At 49.8% G+C, this 19,944-nt stretch overlaps 1 protein-coding gene across 1 annotated transcript in view; it reads left to right on the top strand.

The window, feature by feature from the left end:
- Nucleotides 1–221: 221 nt before the first annotated feature.
- The window catches only part of ITGA1 (integrin subunit alpha 1), a 329,669-nt gene continuing 309,946 nt past the window's right edge, over nucleotides 222–19,944 (top strand). Inside the window, exon 1 of the mRNA XM_075342876.1 lies at nucleotides 222–617. Coding sequence (XP_075198991.1) covers nucleotides 578–617 — 40 coding nt within the window. The 5' untranslated portion in view covers nucleotides 222–577. The remainder of the gene's footprint in view (nucleotides 618–19,944) is intronic.

Raw genomic sequence — 19,944 nt, 5'->3', positions numbered from 1 at the left:
CGGGATCTGACTATATTTGTACATCTTAGTATGAGTTTATGTGTTGTGACCACTTGTTAATTCATAAGGGTTAATAAACTTTGTAGCATTTTTTTTTTTTGGGCTTGCCAGAACAGGGGCTGACAGCAGGAACATCGCCTACTCCCCCAATTGCAAACAGGAAACGTCTTCTGGGTTGTGCAGCGAGGACCATGGATTGTTTCATCTGCTCTGACAGTCTGCGCTTGTAGGTCTTGTCTTGTTCACCAGAAGAACATTTCCTCTTTTACTTTCTTTTTTTTTTTCTTTGTAAGACCAGGAAATAACATACTAGAGAATAAAAAAAAAAATCATTTTGATGTTTCTTTGGAAGGGCGACAGATTTTTCCCACTGAGCAGAAATATTGGTGTCTGGTGAGAAATGCACTGTTTTGGGAACTTCTGCAGATGCCTCTGTATGATCCATCTTGCTGCCGTTCTTGAGAAGACTGAAACATTTGTTTAAGAAGTTTCTCAGGACTCGCTCATACAGTATATCCGTATTCTCGGAGCGTATTGCTGCCGACAGGACCTCAGCTGCAGACACAGGAGCGTCATCATGTGCGGCACTCCAGCGGTGCACTTCTGTCTGCTGACAGGTAGGAGATGATGACTTTTTTCTTTGAAGGATATGTAACACTTATTTGTGACATTGCAGATACTGCAGGGATGAATTTGTTACCTACCTCTTTTGGGGTTAATATCAATCGTCAGTGTATCTATAAAAATGCCTGGGGTATGTGTTATGCACTCTTTGTAGTATAAAGGGGATGTCCAGTTAAAAGAAATCACCTTTAGGCTGGATTCACACGATAGTATGGGATCCGATGCAAGTGCATCCGATAATGACCATCAGCTCCTGCTCTGCTGCCAGCGTGAGCCGAGTGTCATTATACTGTGATCCAATCCTGCAATCAGATCACAGCTACGGAGGAGAAGGTGGGAGCTGCGGAGGAGAGGGAGAGCTTAGTCTCCCCATCTCCTCCTATGTCGGCTGATGCGATTATCGCACTGCATTTGGATGTCAACTGAGTGCAGTCCGATGTTTCAGTTGCACCCATAGACTTGTATGGGTGCGAGTGAAACCTCTCTTGCTGACAATCGCAGCATGCTGCAACTTTTTGCTCATCCAGAATCTGGATGAGAAAAATGTTGATCATCTGCTCTCTGTCATTAAATAATATTGATCCGAGTGCAATGCGAGATTTTTTTCGCATTGCACTTGTCTGAGTCATACGCTCGTGTGAGTGTACCCTTAGTCTGCGGTCACATGGAAGAATTAAAAAATGGGTCCCATTCTCATCCAGAAAAGTGCAACACCTTTTTCCTCACTTGTCATCTCTGTGCGGTCTATTTTTTTTTACTGTTAATCATTTACAGTTGCTTAGCGTAAAGAATTGTAATATTTACATAAAAATTGGATGCCGAACTGTGGCGCCATATGGCATCTTATTTTTTTTTTTCAGTATGACAAAAATACCATTAAATAACATTGGTTGGAGTGCTATCCCTTTTTTTATCAGTTTACACTCGTCCGATTTATACGCTCGTGTGAGTGAACCTTTAAGCAAGAAGGATGACAACTTGCTGATTGATGGGTAAAATATTATCCCCAAAGGGGAACTTTAATCTCCATTACAAGATTGGGCAGCAGGTCGGCTGCCCAATCCCTGATCCATTCATTCCCTTTGTAGCTGGTGGTAAAAGCGAAGTTCGGCACTCGACAGCTTCATAGGGAATGATTGTGTGCATAGCTGCTCTATTCTAAGGGGTATTTTACACGCTACGACATCGCTGCCGATATATCGTCGGGGTCACGCCGTTAGTGACGCACATCCGGCACCGGTAGTGACATCGCAGTGTGTAAAACAAATGAGCGAAGATCAACGAGCACAAAAACGTGCAAAATCGTTGCTCGTTGACACGTCGTTCATTTCCATAATTTCGGTGCTGCTACAGGTACGATGTTGTTTGTCTTTCCTGCGGCAGCACACATCGCTACGTGTGACACTGCAGGAACGATGAACCTCTCCTTATCTGCGTCCCGCCAGCAATGAGGAAGGAAGGAGGTGGGCGGGATATAACGTCCCGCTCATCTTCGCCCCTCCACTTCTATTAGGCGGCCGTTTAGTGACGTCACTGTGACTCCGAACGAACCGCCCCCTTAGAAAGGAGGCGGTTCGCCGGTCACATCGACATCGCTAGGCAGGTAAGTAGTGTGACTGTTCCTAGCGATGTTGTGCGCCACGGGCAGAGATTTGCCCGTGTCGCACAACCGATGGGGGCGGGTACGCATGCTAGCTATATCGGTAACGATATCGCACTGTGTAAGGCGGCCCTTAGACCCTGCTCTCACTACCAGGAGCGGTGCCAACACTGCTCCGGCAGTTTAACTCCCTAAATGCTACAATCAATTGTTATGGCAGCATTAGAATCAGGAGGCAGGGAGAGGAATCGCTTACCTCTCCCTGGCCATCGGGTCACTGTAATGCAATCACAGGGACCCGATCGCTACCATGGCAACCCTAGGTCATCACCATGGTTATTGAGCTACGGAGAGCCTCACACACCATGCCGGATGCATGGTGTGTGAGGCACAGTGTCAGAGCTGCAAGTCCAGCACTGACAAATATAATCCACTGCAGTCTTCGAGCACGAGCACTGCATGGATTATATCAGACGCAGAAAAATAACAGAAACAATTAACATGATGCAGATTTTTTCTGCACCAAAATCTGCGAGGAAAAAACTGTAACATGCACAGCCAGTCAGTATTCTCATAGACTTTGCTGGGATTTTTTCTTAGTGTTGATTAAAATCTGCAAAAAAAAATGCAGCAAAATCACAACATGGGCACATAGCCTAACCGTGAAGAATTGAGCTCCATTGTATTTTGTTAACATAATGGCTAGCCCTTTAAGGGTATGTGCGCACATTGCATTCTGGCGTGACATATAAAACGCAGCATTTTGGATGCATTTTGAATGCAGAATTGATGCGTTCTGGATGCTTGTTCTCCCATAGACAGAGAGGGAAAAGCATCGCACAAAATAAGTGACAAGTTGTGTGGAGCCCACCGGTCCCAGGAACATTTATCCACCTACAGGGACGCCACAGGGTCTCCACGTTTGAGAGGGGGTACTTCTGGCGACAGGTAAGTCAGGTTTATTTATATAGGAGTCGTGACACCACTCACGGTTTTGCGGTCAGGGATATGGGTGACCGCCACTGCAGGTTTAACGAGCGTCTGGAGCTGATGGAATCTGTAGTCTGTTGATGTGGCTTCCCGTGAGTGAGACTGGCCCCAGGGGCTCGGGTGTGTAGAACAACAGGTCCCAGAATAACGCAGTCTCAGTCCAAGATGTCTTTCAACTTGTTTACTCACTTCCAGATGTTTTTGTGAGGTAACCAGGTGATGCTGAGATAAACCAGGTGGAACCAGGTATCCTTCAGGCTGGTCTAAGGGTAACCGTTAACTCGCCTTCCTAGCACTTCTTATTGCTGATAACCCCTGACTTGAATTACCGTGGGATTCATCCAGGGAAGTCACTACTGCATTTTCTCCCCTTTTTGGCCCGATGGCTCCAGGCTCGATCCTCCTTATGGTGCCACCTCTTCTCTGCGCTTCTCCACTACTAGACTGGCTAACTCCTCCTACTTTCCTGACAGCCACTGCCACCTCCCCTACACCCCTAGATGAGTTGCGGAGGAACGCCCCCTCTTGGGTCTGCCCAAGGGTCCCCTCTAAGGTGTGGGAAACCTGGTAGCTATGTGTCTGTGAGTACACACCCTATTATAGCCTTTGTGTTACCTGAAGGTACTGCCCCAGCATGGGTACAGTACCCAGTGGCACCTGACCAGGTCAGGGGCACCACAGTTGCTTTTTAGAACGTATTGATTTTGTCATAAATTTGGCATCCAAAACGCTGCGTTCCAAAACGCAACGTGCTCATGGAATTTGATTAATTTTCATAGACTTTGCTGGGGGCGCAGAACGCATGTGTTTACGCTGCAGTTTAAAATGCTGCGTAAACGCATGTCAAAACGCAATGTGGCTAAGGCTATGTGCGCACACAGCATTTTTTTGACGCTGTGTTTTTGTGTGGTTTTGGCCGCAAAAAACACAAACGCAAAAAAACGCACCGGTGGCAAAAACGCACCGGCGGTAAAAAACGCATGTGTTTTACCGCGTTTCCGTGCATTTTGCTGTGTTTTTGATCACTGCATTTTGCTATGTTTTTCCAATGCATTGCATGGATGAAAAACTCATTAAAATGCAGGAAAGAATTGACATGTCAATTTTTTTTTTCTTAGCTCAACAACGCAGCTAAAAAAAACTTGTGTGCCGACAACAAAAATGATAGGTCATAGACTTTGCTGGAGAACCAAAGTCATTCAGTTTTGAGCCTAAAAAAGGACAGAAATGCACCAGAAAAACGCGCAAAACGCCGAGAAAAACGCTCAGTGCGCACATAGCCTAAGGGCTCATACGCACGTTGCGTACTGACATGCATTTACGCTACGTATTGCACTGCAGCGTCAATGCATGCGTCCTGCGTCCCCTGCACAATCTATGAAGATTGTGCATGATTTGTGCGCACGTTGCTTTTATGAAAGCAGCGATTTGGGTGCTAAAATTTTGACCCAAATCCGTGCGCTCATAAAATGAGCATGTCATTTATTTGTGCGTTCTGGATGCAGCTCCCACTCTGTCTATGGTGGGGGCAGCATCCCGAGCGCATGAAAACGGCTTTTTTTAACAAAAATACTGCATCCATTACGCAGTGTTTCTGCAGCGATTTGAAGCGCACATGTCGCAGGTGGGGAGGACACCACTGCGCTGCACTTGCTAACGCTCGGGCCCGGCACTGCTGCAGCTGCTGCTGCTGCTCGGTGGCTCGAGCGGTGTGCCGGATCCGGGGACTCAAGCGGCGCTCCTCACCCGTGAGTGAAAGGGGTGGTTGGTTTGGGGGATTTAGTCCGTGACGCCACCCAAGGGTCGTGGTGATTATGGGCACCACCGCTGCTGATGACGGGGATCCCGGGAGCGATGGTAGGGAGCAGCTGGGATGTTGTTTTCCCCCTCCGTGTGTAGGGGTCGGTGGTCCCGAGGCCCGATGAGGTGACAGGGAGGCAGAGTCGGTGAGGTGCAGGGTTGCAGGGATAGTGCGGCGCGGTGCCGGATGGCACGGGTACTCACTCAGTAAGAAAGGTACAAAGTCCTCGGTAAACCAAACGGCTGGATGGACGAGTCCCGCAGCCGGCTGCAGTGTCTCTCCCCAGACAGGAGATGGCGGCTGTCTTTCCCTGCACCTTGATGTTCTCGTTTGACTACTATGGATTCCCAACGGTAGTCCGCTCCCCGGTGTATGGGTACCGGAGGAGCCCGTTTGCCCGCAGGCGCTGGCCCTTGGGTCTCTAGCCTTAGGCGGTAGCTGTATACCCTCACGGTGTGGGCGGTTGCCTTCAATCGGGACTTTTGCTGTTAGGAAATCCCTGGGGTTCCAGTCACATTCGGATTTAACTATTGTCGGCGGCTCCAAGCCTGGTCGGGGTCCGATGGCCCTGCCTGTGTGTGCTGGCTTCACTTCGCTCCCTGGTTGGTACCGGCGGGCCGTCGCCCGACCCTGGTCCTACGGTTCCGCGTTGCTCCACCACTCCTGCTGACGGCCACCACCGTCTGCCAACCTTGCTGTCAGTGCCTGGGCCACAAACCCAGACACCCAAGTGTTCACTCCTCTCACTTCCACCTCCTGGACTAAACTGTCACTTTTCCCGCCTCCAGGCCTGTGAACTCCTCGGTGGGTGGAGCCAACCGCTTAGCTCCGCCCAACCTGGTGTGGACATCAGACCCTGGAGGGAGGCAACAAGGAATTTGTGTTTGGCTGGTGTCCCTGTCTAATGGGGGTGGGGTGTTTGTGTGTTATGTGTGACGACCTGGCTAGGCCAGGGCGCCACACGCATGTGCTGTCAAATTGCTGCAGAATAATCAGCAGTTACGTGCGCATGAGCCCTTAGGCTGTGCATACTCTGAGTGTTTGGTTCCAGAAATTTCTGCACCAAATCTGTGACTGCATATTGCAGTTCACACGCTAAAGGGAAAATGGAAAACTCTAGTAATGATAAATGAAAACATCTAAGCTGTTTATATATTTATCCCAACGCCGCCTCTGCTCTCCATATACAGATCACGTCTTCCATACTTTCTTGGCGGCAGCTGCATCTGTAAGAGATACTTAGCAAAGAGTGAGACAGATGAATCTATAGTGAAAGCCTCTTATCATCTACACTGGCCTGGAAGTGAACTGCCGAATTTCTAAATGATAACGATCCATCACACAAGAGAATGGGGATCTGTGCTTGTCACCAGCTACATGCATGGACGGTGCAAAAACTCCAAAACTATCCCAAAATGTCTTCGTCCTAAAAAATTAAGTTTAAGGCTGTGTGCGCACGCTGCAGATTAGGTGCAAAAATTTTCTGCACCAAAAAACACACCTTGTGGCCAAAAAACACACAAAAAAACATGCATTTTTGGTGTGTTTTCGGTGCATTTTTGATGCACATGCTGAGTTTTTTGTTGCAGATTTGGTGCAGTTTATCGTGCAGTGTGTTACCCAAATCTGCATGCCTATCCTTATCCCAGCAATGTCAATAAGAATTCTGAAGCGCTGTGCGCACGTTGCTTTTTTTTTCCTTGCAGTTTTGGGTGCAGAAAAAAATCTACAGCATGTCAATTGTTGGTGCATTTTTTCCTGCGGTTTTTAGCCTTTCCAGGCATTGATTTAACAAACACATGGCAAAAAAACACACCACAAAAACGCACCAAAAACGCATGCTTTTTTAGTGCGTTTTTCTGCCACAAGCTGCATTTTTTTGGCACAGAAAATGTCTGCATTTAATCTGCAACGTGCGCACATAGACTAAGAATTCATTTAAAGAAACTTTTTTTTTTCCCAGAATTTCCAAAGATTTTCCAATTAGTGTTAGGCTATGTTCACACGTTGTGTTTCTTCCCGCGTTTCCGCAGCGTTTTTAGCGGCAGCGTTTTTGCGCTAAAACGCATGCGTTTTTGTTTTCTAGCAAAGTCTATGGGAAAAGCTGAAATCCTGTCTGCACTTTGCTTTTTTTTCTGCAGCGTTTAATTTGCATATTTTGGGTCAAAAACCATGCTGAAAAAATGCCACCAAAAGCACAATTCCTGCGTTTTTCATGCTTTTTACCTGCTTTTCCACTGCGTTTTTGGCTCCAAAAACGCATGCTTTTCTCGCACAAAATTAAAGGGTTCTAATGTTCCTTTACACACACACAATAACCAAAAATTTAAATGTTATAAAATAATAAATTTCACCAATTTTTCGGTTAAAATGTGAATAACCGCTATAATTTCATTATAATTGTTGATTTTACATATAGTTATATTAAAAGTGAATATAATCATTTTTTTTCTCTTTTTTCATTCTTTTCAACTTTATTTCTCAGTGTCTTGATATACAAAACACATCTGCAGAAACGCATGTGAAAAAGCAGGTAAAAAGCGCTGAAAACGCACTAAAAACGCGGAAAATACGCATGTGTTTTTAGTGCTAAAAAATTGTCAAAAGCCATTTGGTCAAAAACCAAGGGCAGGAAAACGTGCAGAATAAACTGCAGGTACTATGACGCAACGTGCGCACATAGCCTTAGGGCTTTTTAGTGCAATTTCTTCAGCGCTCTATTGGGAGACCCAGACGATTGGGGTATAGCTACTGCCCTCTGGAGGCCACACAAAGCACTACATTAAAAGTGCAAGGCCCCTCCCCCTCTGGCTATACCCCCCCCGTGGTATCACGGGTTCTCCAGTTTTAGCTTTGTGTGCGAAGGAGGTCAGACATTCCATGCATAGCTCCACAGATTTTAGTCAGCAGTAGCTGCTGACTGTTTCGGATGGAAGAAAAGAGGACACATATAGTGTCCCCAGCATGCTCCCTTCTCACCCCTGGATGGTGTTGTAAGGTTGAGGTACCTATTGCTGGTACAGGGCTGGAGCCTGACATGCTGTTTTCCTTCCACATCCCCTGGTAGGGCTCTGTGGAAGTGGGATCCTGCCGGCCTCTCAGCTCTGATGCCGGGCTCCATCCACAGACCCATTAGAACCTGATGGAGACGGAGCAGGAGTACGATCAGGGACAGGCCCTGCATCATACAGGTACTCTGTGTCCCCGGCAGGCACAGACACACTCCGGGCTGGCTGGGTGTTGTAGTGCGCCGGGGACCGCAACGTGGAGTTGGTGTCCCTACAGATTACTGGGGGATTGTTTGTGTTTGGGAACGCAGCGCCGACCCCCTCTGGACCGGGCGGCGCTGCTGTGACTTGTGGTGCGCCGGGGATCCGCCGTCCGCGCTTTTACGGCGGCGGCGGTTATAAATTTAGTCCCCGGCTTTTTGGGCCTAGGACGCCGGCAGCTCCGTTTCGTTCCCGCCCCCACCCTGTCATTCAGGGTAGGGGAGAGACGCTGTTCGCTAGCAGCGACGAGGGCTGGAGCCTGATTTACATGCTCCAGCCCTCTCACTTGGCACAGAGGGAAGCAGGCTTCCCGCTCTTGGCCAGGAACGCCCAGGGCCCGCCCCCCTTCCTCTCTCGAGACGCCGGCAGCCATTACATGCATGCCTGGCTGGAGGAAGGACGCAAGGCTCTGGGAGACCTGGACTAGGGGCTATCTGGCGACCACACACCCGCTTTTTAAGCGGGCGGTAAGCGATTTTTCTGTGCTGGTCCCTCTAGTGCCTCACGGTGTATCGGTGTACTGTACAGATATATAGATATTGTATTTCTTGCACTGTGAGGTCGCTTCTGGCTGCATCTCCCAGATCGCTCTGTGGAAGCAGCAACATGTCATCCTCAAAACGCAAGGCGGCCAAGGCAAAAAGGGCTGTGTATACTGCGTGTGCTGCATGTGGGGCTAATCTACCAGCAGGCTCCGATGACCCCCATTGTGTGCAATGCTCCGACCCGGTGCTGCTTCGCCAGCCGGAGTCGGGAGAGGTAGCGACCCAGGCTGAGACGCTTGTAAGTTCTGCCCCGGTGACAGGGACGGACTTTGCAGTTTTTGCAGATAACATGTCTGTATCTATGGCAAAAATCCTTGAAACCTTGCAATCTATGCATGGGGCTCAGTCCCTGGGCACGGCGAGGCCTCTGTCCTCAGGTCCCCCTTACTTGGAATGTATCCAGCCCACAGGGGGGTCCCCGGCTTCACAGGCCGAGGATTATGACTCAGATGATGGCCCCAGCCACCCTAAGCGAGCTCGCTGGGAAAGACCCTCGACGTCTTCACACTGCTCAGGGTCTCAGCGCAATCAGTCTCCCTGTGATGTGTCTGATGAGAGTGATCAGGAATCCACTCCTGGAACCCCTCTCAACCTGGATACCCCGGATGGGGATGCCATGGTAAACGACCTTATCTCAGCCATCAATAGGCTGTTGGATATTTCTCCCCCAGCCCCTTCAGCAGAAGAGGCGGCTGCGGAGCAGGAAAAGTTTCGTTTCCTTTATCCCAAGCGTAAATTGAGTGCTTTGTTAGATCACTCTGACTTCAGAGAATCAATCCAGAAGCACGACGCTCACCCAGAAAGGCGTTTCTCTAAACGATCTAAAGATACGCGTTTCCCTTTCCCCCCTGAGGTGGTCAAGCGCTGGACACAGTGTCCAAAGGTAGACCCCCCGATTTCCAAACTTGCAGCTAGATCCATAGTTGCAGTGGAGGATGGCGCTTCACTTAAAGATGCCAATGACAGACAGATGGACCTTTGGTTAAAATCTGTCTATGAAGCTATCGGCGCGTCGTTTGCTCCGGCATTCGCAGCCGTATGGGCACTCCAGGCTATTTCAGCTGGCTTAGCAAAAGTGGATGCTATCATGCATCCAGCAGTGCCGCAAGTGGCGCACCTTACCACGCAGATGTCGGCGTTTGCGTCTTACGCTATCAATGCGGTCCTAGAATCTACCAGTCGCACCTCAATGGCGTCCGCCAATTCGGTAGTTTTGCGCAGAGCCTTGTGGTTAAAGGACTGGAAAGCAGATGCTGGTTCCAAAAAATGTTTAACCAGTTTGCCTTTGTCTAGAGATAGACTGTTTGGCGAGCCATTGGCTGACATCATTAAGCAGTCCAAGGGTAAAGACTCCTCTTTACCACAACCCAGAACATCCAAACCTCAGCAGAAAAAGTGGCAGCAGAGGTTTCAGTCCTTTCGAGGTTCGGGCAAGACACCATTTACCTCGTCCAAAGGGACTCAGAGGACGCAAAGAAACTCAGATTCGTGGCGGACTCACACACGCCCCAAGAAAGCAAATGGAGGTACCGCTTCCAAAGCGGCTACCTCATGACTTCCAGCCCCCCCCCTCCGCATCGCCGGTCGGGGGCAGGCTCTCCCGCTTTTCCGGCATTTGGATGTCACAGGTCAAAGACCGGTGGGTGACGGACATTTTGTCTCGCGGGTACAGAATCGAGTTCAATTCTCGTCCTCCAGCTCGGTTCTTCAGAACCTCCCCACGTCCAGACCGAGCAGATGCTCTGCTGCAGGCGGTGGATTCCCTAAAAGCGGAAGGAGTGGTTATCCCAGTCCCTCCTCAGGAACAAGGGCAAGGGTTTTACTCCAATCTCTTTGTGGTTCCAAAAAAGGACGGCTCGTTCCGTCCTGTTCTGGACCTAAAACGGCTCAACAAACATGTGCACGCCAGGAGGTTCCGGATGGAAACCCTCCGCTCTGTCATTGCCTCAATGTCCAGAGGAGACTTCCTTGCCTCAATAGACATCAAAGATGCTTATCTCCACGTGCCAATTGCTACAGAACATCAACGTTTTCTACGTTTTGTGATAGGAGACGACCATTTTCAGTTCGTAGCTCTTCCATTTGGTCTGGCGACAGCCCCACGGGTCTTCACCAAGGTCATGGCGGCGGTGGTAGCAGTCTTGCACTCTCAGGGACACTCGGTGATCCCTTACCTAGACGACTTATTGGTCAAAGCTCCCTCTCAGGAGGCATGTCAGCACAGCCTGAATGCTACGCTGGAGACTCTACAGTCTTTCGGATGGATCATCAACTTTCCAAAGTCGATCCTATCACCGACTCAGTCACTAACGTATCTTGGCATGGAGTTTCATACTCTAGCAGCGATAGTGAAGCTTCCGCTGGACAAGCAGCGGTCACTACAGACAGGGGTGCAATCTCTTCTGCAGGGCCAGTTGCATCCCTTGCGGCGCCTCATGCATTTCCTAGGGAAGATGGTGGCAGCCATGGAAGCAGTTCCCTTTGCGCAGTTTCATCTGCGTCCACTTCAATGGGACATTCTCCGCCAATGGGACGGGAAGTCAACGTCCCTGGACAGGAAAGTCTCGCTTTCCCAGACGGCCAAAGACTCTCTACAATGGTGGCTCCTTCCCACCTCATTGTCTCAGGGAAGATCCTTCCTGCCCCCATCCTGGGCAGTAGTCACGACAGATGCGAGTCTGTCAGGGTGGGGAGCAGTATTTCTCCACCACAGGGCTCAGGGGACGTGGACTCCGCAGGAGTCCACCCTTCAGATCAATGTTCTGGAGATCAGAGCAGTGTATCTTGCTCTACTGGCCTTCCAACAGTGGCTGGAAGGAAAGCAGATCCGAATCCAATCGGACAACTCCACAGCGGTGGCATACATCAACCACCAAGGAGGGACGCGCAGTCGGCAAGCCTTCCAAGAAGTCCGGCGCATTCTAATGTGGGTGGAGGACAGAGCATCCACCATATCCGCGGTTCACATCCCAGGCGTAGAAAACTGGGAAGCAGACTTCCTCAGTCGCCAGGGCATGGACGCAGGGGAATGGTCCCTTCACCCGGACGTGTTTCAGGAAATCTGTCGCCGCTGGGGAGTGCCGGACGTCGACCTAATGGCATCCCGGCACAACAACAAGGTCCCGGCATTCATGGCGAGGTCGCGCGATCAAAGAGCTCTGGCGGCAGACGCCTTGGTTCAAGATTGGTCGCAGTTTCAGCTCCCATACGTGTTTCCGCCTCTGGCGCTCTTGCCCAGAGTGCTACGCAAGATCAGATCCGAGTGCAGCCGCGTCATACTCGTCGCTCCAGACTGGCCGAGGAGGTCGTGGTATCCGGATCTGTGGCATCTCACGATCGGTCGACCGTGGTCACTGCCAGACCGACCAGACTTACTGTCCCAAGGGCCGTTTTTCCATCAGAATTCTGCGGCCCTGAACCTGACTGTGTGGCCATTGAGTCCTGGATCCTAGCATCTGCTGGATTATCTCAGGGAGTCGTTGCCACAATGAGACAAGCTAGAAAGTCGAATTCGGCTAAGATCTACCACAGAACGTGGAAGATTTTCTTGTCCTGGTGCTCTGCTCAGGGAGTGTCTCCCTGGCCATTTGCATTGCCCAAGTTTCTTTCCTTCCTGCAATCGGGGTTAGAAAAGGGCTTGTCGCTCAGCTCCCTTAAAGGGCAAGTTTCGGCACTATCCGTGTTTTTTCAGAAGCGTCTAGCACGTCTTCCTAAGGTGCGCACGTTCCTGCAGGGGGTCTGTCATATTGTGCCCCCGTACAAGCGACCGTTAGATCCATGGGATCTGAACAGGGTACTAGTTGCTCTCCAGAAGCCGCCCTTCGAGCCTCTGAAGGAAGTTTCCTTTTCTCGGCTGTCGCAGAAAGTGGCGTTTCTTGTTGCGATCACATCGCTTCGGCGAGTGTCTGAGCTGGCAGCTCTGTCATCTAAGGCTCCCTTCCTGGTGTTCCACCAGGACAAGGTTGTGCTGCGCCCCATTCCGGAGTTTCTTCCTAAGGTCGTATCCTCTTTTCATCTTAATCAGGATATTTCCTTGCCTTCTTTTTGCCCTCATCCGGTTCACCGGTATGAAAAGGCCTTACGTTTGCTAGATCTGGTGAGAGCACTCAGAATCTACATTTCCCGCACGGCGCCCATACGCCGTGCCGATGCACTTTTCGTCCTTGTCGCTGGTCCGCGCAAGGGGTTGCAGGCTTCTAAAGCCACCCTGGCTCGATGGATCAAAGAACCAATTCTAGAGGCCTACCGTTCTGCGGGGCTTCCGGTTCCTTCAGGGCTAAAAGCCCACTCCACCAGAGCCGTGGGTGCGTCCTGGGCATTACGTCACCAGGCTTCGGCTCAACAGGTGTGCCAGGCGGCTACCTGGTCCAGTCTGCACACTTTCACCAAGCATTATCAGGTGCATACCTATGCTTCGGCGGATGCCAGCTTAGGTAGAAGAGTCCTGCAGGCGGCAGTGACACCCCCGTAGGGGAGGGCTGTTTTGCAGCTCTAACATGAGGTATTTATTTACCCACCCAGGGACAGCTTTTGGACGTCCCAATCGTCTGGGTCTCCCAATAGAGCGCTGAAGAAGAAGGGAATTTTGTTACTTACCGTAAATTCCTTTTCTTCTAGCTCTTATTGGGAGACCCAGCACCCGCCCTGTTGTCCTTCGGGATGTTTTTTTGTTGTTTGCGGGTACACATGTTGTTCATGTTGAACGGTTTTTCAGTTCTCCGATGTTGTTCGGAGTTAATTTGTTTAAACCAGTTATTGGCTTCCTCCTTCTTGCTTTGGCACTAAAACTGGAGAACCCGTGATACCACGGGGGGGGTATAGCCAGAGGGGGAGGGGCCTTGCACTTTTAATGTAGTGCTTTGTGTGGCCTCCAGAGGGCAGTAGCTATACCCCAATCGTCTGGGTCTCCCAATAAGAGCTAGAAGAAAAGGAATTTACGGTAAGTAACAAAATTCCCTTCTTTGTCACAAAACTGCATGCAAATCCTTATGCCAACAGAGTCAAGTTTTGTGCACATGTTGCTTTTTTTTATCCCTTGCTGATTTGGGGCAGAAATAAATCATGTTAATGTCAAATCTTTCAACATTTTTGCAACATTTTTCCACTTCAAATGCATAGAAAATACATGCAAGAAAAACACTCAAAAACGAGTCAAATGCACGTTTTTTTGCCAAGGGCAACCAAGTACTCACATAGCTGTATAGTCCCAAGTGTGATAATAGACTAGCATTTAAGTCTAAAAGTAATAACAAAAAGGGAAACACACATATATTATATAAAGTCATTACACACAGAGTGATCTATTTCAAGTGTTTATTTCTGTTAATGTTGATGATTATGGCTTACAGCCAATGAAAACCCAAGAGTCATTATCTCAGAAATTATAATATTATATAAGACCAACTGAAAAAATAATTTTAAACTCAGAAATATTGGCGCTTACTGAAAAGTCTGTACAGTAAATGCACTTGTGGCACCCCTGAGGCATCAGGTGTCACAGGGTATGGCATCCAGTAACAAGTGCGGTGCAAACCATGGGTTCCTGGAAGACCAGTGCCGGTAAATACCATTCAAACACACATAATTCCGCCCTTTTCTTTGACTGGATAACAAGCTAGGGGTGGATCTAATGGATAACCACCTATTGGTTGGGACTTATCCAATCCGCTCATCAGAAATCTGGAGGAGGAGGGTCTAGTCAGTCAGTTGAAACGAGACCGACATCTTGAGAGACAGTGGGTCCAAAGTGAGTTGGACTGTCCGTCCTAAGTCAGTCAGAAGTCAACGGTCAGACAACAAGTGTAAAGTGACTTGTTGGGTGAAAGTAGTATGGTCACCAGGAAAAGTACGGTGTGAGTACTCACGGGACCAGAAGCACCGGCAGGGTGCAGAACCCTAGTACAGGGCGACGCTTTAATCTCACCTGATAAAGCTGTCCAGTGAGGGAATCATCAAGGTTCCTCACCAACGTTAGTGTCCAGGGCACAGCAGCAAAGAGGGAACCCGGGAGCGGGGACAGAAGTCCAACCCAATAAAGGTTAAGGCTGCCTGCCATATGGGCCAGGACTGTGACAACAGTTCCTTCCACTCAACTGTCCATTAATATGCTTAGATACAGCACTCTGTGAACAGCCAACCTCTTTAGCAATGGCCTTTTGTGGCTTACCCTCTTTGTGGAGTGTGTCATCAGCAGTCTTCCCCATGATTGTGTAGCCTACTGAACCAGACTAAGGAACCATTTTAAATGCTTAGAAAGCCTTTTCAGGTGTTTTGTGATAATGATTCTAATTTGCTCAGATAATGTCTTTTGGGTTTTCATTGGCTGTAAGCCATAATCATCAACATTATCAGAAATAAAGACTTAAAATAAATCCCTCTATGTGTAATGACTCTATATAATATATAGAAATAGATCCCTCAGTGTGTAATAACTCTATATAATATATAGGAATAGATCCTTCTGTGTGTAATGACTCTATATAATATATAGGAATAGATCCTTCTGTGTGTAATGACTCTATATAATATATAGGAATAGATCGCTCTGTGTGTAATGACTCTATATAATATATAGGAATAGATCGCTCTGTGTGTAATGACTCTATATAATATATAGGAATAGATCGCTCTGTGTGTAATGACTCTATATAATATATAGGAATAGATCGCTCTGTGTGTAATGACTCTATATAATATATAGGAATAGATCACTCTGTGTGTAACGACTCTATAATATATGTGTTTCCCTTTTTCTATAGAATTACTGAAATAAATTAACTTTTTGGATGATATTCTAAATTATTGAGATGCACTTGTACATAGAATCCCCTCAGTAACAGCTGCCATCTCCTATCTTATTTATGGGAAAGTCTTCTCTGAATACAGCTCTTAACTCTGTTCTGGCAGAGAAAGAAGCTGATTTCTCCGATAAGATATATTACAAAGTTGCTTATTTTCATGTGAACTATTGATTTATGAAGTAAAAATGAAAACGATGGTTATGCTTTAAGTACGTGTTTAACCCCTTAACGACCTTTGACGTACTGGGTACGTCACGGTGACATGGTGCTAAACGACCCATGACGTACCCAGTACGTCATGGCGAAATCGCGGTCCCGGAGCCCCAGGGAGTCCAATTTCTTTGATTAAACGGTAGATTCGGGAAGGAGGGGACCTCTGCCTGACCTCAGGAGGGGTGGTGCCTCCTCCCCGAACCTACAGAGGCTGTGATTGGCTGACAAACGCCGCTCAGCCAATTACAGTCACTGTAATGTTCCAGCCATTGAAAATGGCTGGAACATTTAAATCCAGCCCTGATCAGTGCTGCTGTAGCACTGGCCATTGGCTGGAGCTGGGTGATCGGTGCTTCACCTGCCCCCAGCTCTGATTGGAGAGACCGGTCTTGTGACCGCTCTCTCCAATCAATGTGGATCTGCGGCCTGTGACCGTCCCTGGAAGCCGAGGAGAGCGGTCTCTGCGGGTGCCCATCGGTAAGTTGTCGCCCGCCCCTGTCCCCGATCGCCCCGCCCGCCCCCGCCGCTGTCTCCGATCGCCCCGCCCGCCCCCGCCGCTGTTTCCGATCGCCCCGCCCAACACCGCCGCTGTCTCCGATCGCCCCGCCCGCCACCGCCAGCCCCGCCGCCACGCTCCCGATCCACCGCTGTCCCCGCCGCCGCTCCGGATCCACCGCTGTCCCCGCCGCCACGCTCCCGATCCACCGCTGTCCCCGCCGCTACGCTCGCCACTCCCCACCGCCGCTCCGGATCCACCGCTGTCCCCGCCGCCACGCTCCCGATCCACCGCTGTCCCCGCCGCCACGCTCCCGATCCACCGCTGTCCCCGCCGCTACGCTCGCCACTCCCCACCGCTGCTCCGGATCCACCGCTGTCCCCGCCGCTACGCTCGCCACTCCCCACCGCTGCTCCGGATCCACCGCTGTCCCCGCCGCTACGCTCGCCACTCCCCACCGCTGCTCCGGATCCACCACTGTCCCCGTCGCCACGCTCGCCACTGTCCCCACCGCTGCTCCGGATCCACCGCTGTCCCCGCCGCCACGCTCGCCACTGTCCCCACCGCCGCTCCGGATCCACCGCTGTCCCCGCCGCCACGCTCGCCACTGTCCCCACCGCCGCTCAGGATCCACCGCTGTCCTTGCCGCCACGCTCGCCACTGTCCCCACCGCCGCTCCGGATCCACCGCTGTCCCCGCCGCCACGCTCGCCACTGTCCCCACCGCCGCTCCAGATCCACCGCTGTCCCCGCCGCCACGCTCGCCACTGTCCCCACCGCCGCTCCAGATCCACCGCTGTCCCCGTTGCCACGCTCGCCACTGTCCCCGCCGCTGCTCCGGATCCACCGCTGTCCCTGCCGCCACGCTCGCCACTGTCCCCGACGCCGTCGTAGCCCACCTTTTTCAGCCGCTGCTGCCCCCGAATCGGCCCCCACTGTTCCCGATCGGCGGCCGCCGCCTCCTTCATCGGCTGCCCCTTCTCCATCGCCACTACACCTCCTATCCCTCCATGTGCTGCAAGCCACCCCCCCCCACATGTGGGGGGAGGGTGGCTTGCAGCACATGTGGGCGGGCGGGTGGCTTGCAGCACATGTGGGGGGAGGGTGGCTTGCAGCACATGTGGGGGGAGGCTGGCTTGCAGCACATGTGCTGCAAGCCACCCTCCCCCCATATGTGCTGCAAGCCACCCTCCCCCACATGTACTGCTGCAAGCCACCCTCCCCCCACATGTGCTGCAAGCCACCCTCCCCCCGGGGCCCCCCCTCCTCCATGTGCCATCTCTCTCTCCCATCAGACTCTGCCCCCCTCCCTGATCTGCTGCCTGCTCTCTCCCATCCTCTTTATCTACTGCCCCCTCTCACCCTCCTCAATCTGTTGCCTCCATCTGCTTCCTCTTCTGTCTGCTGTGATCCTGCTGCCTAGATCCATCCTGTAAGGTAGGTATCCCCATCTCACCTCCCTCCCCCCCATCCTCTGCCGCTCCTCCATCCGCTGCGCCATTTCCCATCTTCCATCCGCTGCGCCCTTTCCCATCCTCTGCCGCTCCTCCATCCGCTGCGCCATTTCCCATCCTCTGCCGCTCCTCCATCCGCTGCGCCATTTCCCATCATCCATCCGCTGCGCCCTTTCCCATCCTCTGCCGCTCCTCCATCCGCTGCGCACTTTCCCATCTTCCATCCGCTGTGCCCTTTCTCATCTGCCGCCCCGCCCTCTCGCATGCATAGTTTCATAGTTTCATAGTTTCATAGTTTTTAAGGTTGAAGGGAGACTCTAAGTCTATCTAGTTCAACCTGTAGCCTAACATGTTGATCCAGAGGAAGGCAAAAAAACCCCAATGTGTCAAATAAGCTCCAATGGGGAAAAAAAATCCTTCCTGACTCCACATACGGCAATCAGACTAGTTCCCTGGATCAACACCCTGTCATAAAATCTAATATACATAACTGGTAATATTATATTTTTCAAGAAATGCGTTCAGGCTCTGCTTAAATTTTACTAGTGAATCCCTCATTACAACATCATACGGCAGAGAGCTCCATAGTCTCACTGCTCGTACAGTAAAGAATCCTCATCTGTGATTCTGATTAAACATTCTTTCCTCAAGACTTAGCGGATGCCCCCTGTTCCAGTCGCAGGCCTAGGTGTAAAGAGATCTTTGGAAAGGTCTCTGTACTGTCCCCTCATATATTTATACATTGTGATTAGATCGCCCTAAGCCTTTGCTTTTCCTAACTAACTAACCCCAAGTTTAATAACCTGTCTTGGTATTGCAGCCCCCCCCATTCCTCTAATAATCTAGGTCGCTCTTCTATCTACCTGTAAGATTATGCTATTTATAACCTTCTATACTTTTGCTAACAAGAAATGCATCCATTCCTCTCTTAAATTCATTCAGTGAGTTGGCCATCACCACTTCCTCAGGAAGAGAGTTCCAGAGCCTCACTGCTCTTACCGTGAAGAACCCTCTTCTATGCTGATGTAGGAATTTTCTTTCCTCCAATCGAAAAGAATGCCCCCTTGTTCTTGTCATAGTCCTTGGTACAAACAGATCATGGGAGAGATCTCTATATGGCCCTCTGATATATTTGTACATATTTATTAGGTCTCCCCTAAGTCTTCTCTTTTCTAGAGTAAATAGACCTAATTTTGATAACCTTTCCGTGTATTGTAATGCACCCATTCCATTTATTATTTTAGTAGCCCGCCTCTGAACCCTTTCAAGTTCAGTAATGTCTTTCTTGAGCACCGGCGCCCAAAATTGCACACAATACTCCAAGTGTGGTCTGACTAGTGATTTGTACAGAGGGAGAATGATGTTTTCATCTCGTGCCCCCAGACCTCTTCTAATGCATCCCATCACCCTATTTGCTTTGGTGGCTGCTGCCTGACACTGGGCACTCCAATTTAGATTCTTATTCACTAAGATGCCTAAGTCTTTTTCCATGTCTGATTTCCCCAGCAGTTTCCCATTTAGTAAGTAATCGTAGCATCTGTTTCTCCTTCCCATGTGCATAACCTTACACTTATCTGTGTTAAACCTCATTTGCCATTTTTCAGCCCAATTTTCCAATTTACTCAAATCCATCTGTAGTTGCAAACTGTCCTCCTTTGTGTTAACTACCTTACATAGTTTTGTATCATCTGCAAATATTGATATTTTACTCTGTAAACCATCCACCAGATCATTAATAAATATATTAAATAGTAGGGGGCCCAATACAGACCCCTGTGGCACCCCACTAGTAACCCTGGCCCAATCTGAGTATGCACCATTAATAACCACTCTTTGTTTTCTACCACTAAGCCAGCTACCTACCCATCTACACACATTTTCCCCGAGCCCAAGCTTTCTCATTTTACTTAGCAGTCTTTTATGTGGGACAGTGTCAAATGCTTTACCGAAGTCGAGATAAATGACATCCAATGATTCTCCTCGGTCCATGTGAGAGCTTACATCCTCATAGAAGCTGATCAGGTTAGTTTGACAGGAGCGATCCTTCATAAATCCATGTTGATATGGAGTTAAACAGTTATTAACATTGAGACATTCCATAATAGTATCCCTTAAAAACCCTTCAAACATTTTACCCACAACAGATGTTAAGC

The sequence above is a fragment of the Anomaloglossus baeobatrachus genome, chromosome 1 (genome assembly GCF_048569485.1).
Source record: "Anomaloglossus baeobatrachus isolate aAnoBae1 chromosome 1, aAnoBae1.hap1, whole genome shotgun sequence".
Classification (NCBI taxonomy): domain Eukaryota; kingdom Metazoa; phylum Chordata; class Amphibia; order Anura; family Aromobatidae; genus Anomaloglossus; species Anomaloglossus baeobatrachus.
The sequence above is the reverse complement of the archived record's forward strand: the minus strand, read 5'-3'. Positions and strand labels throughout refer to the sequence as shown.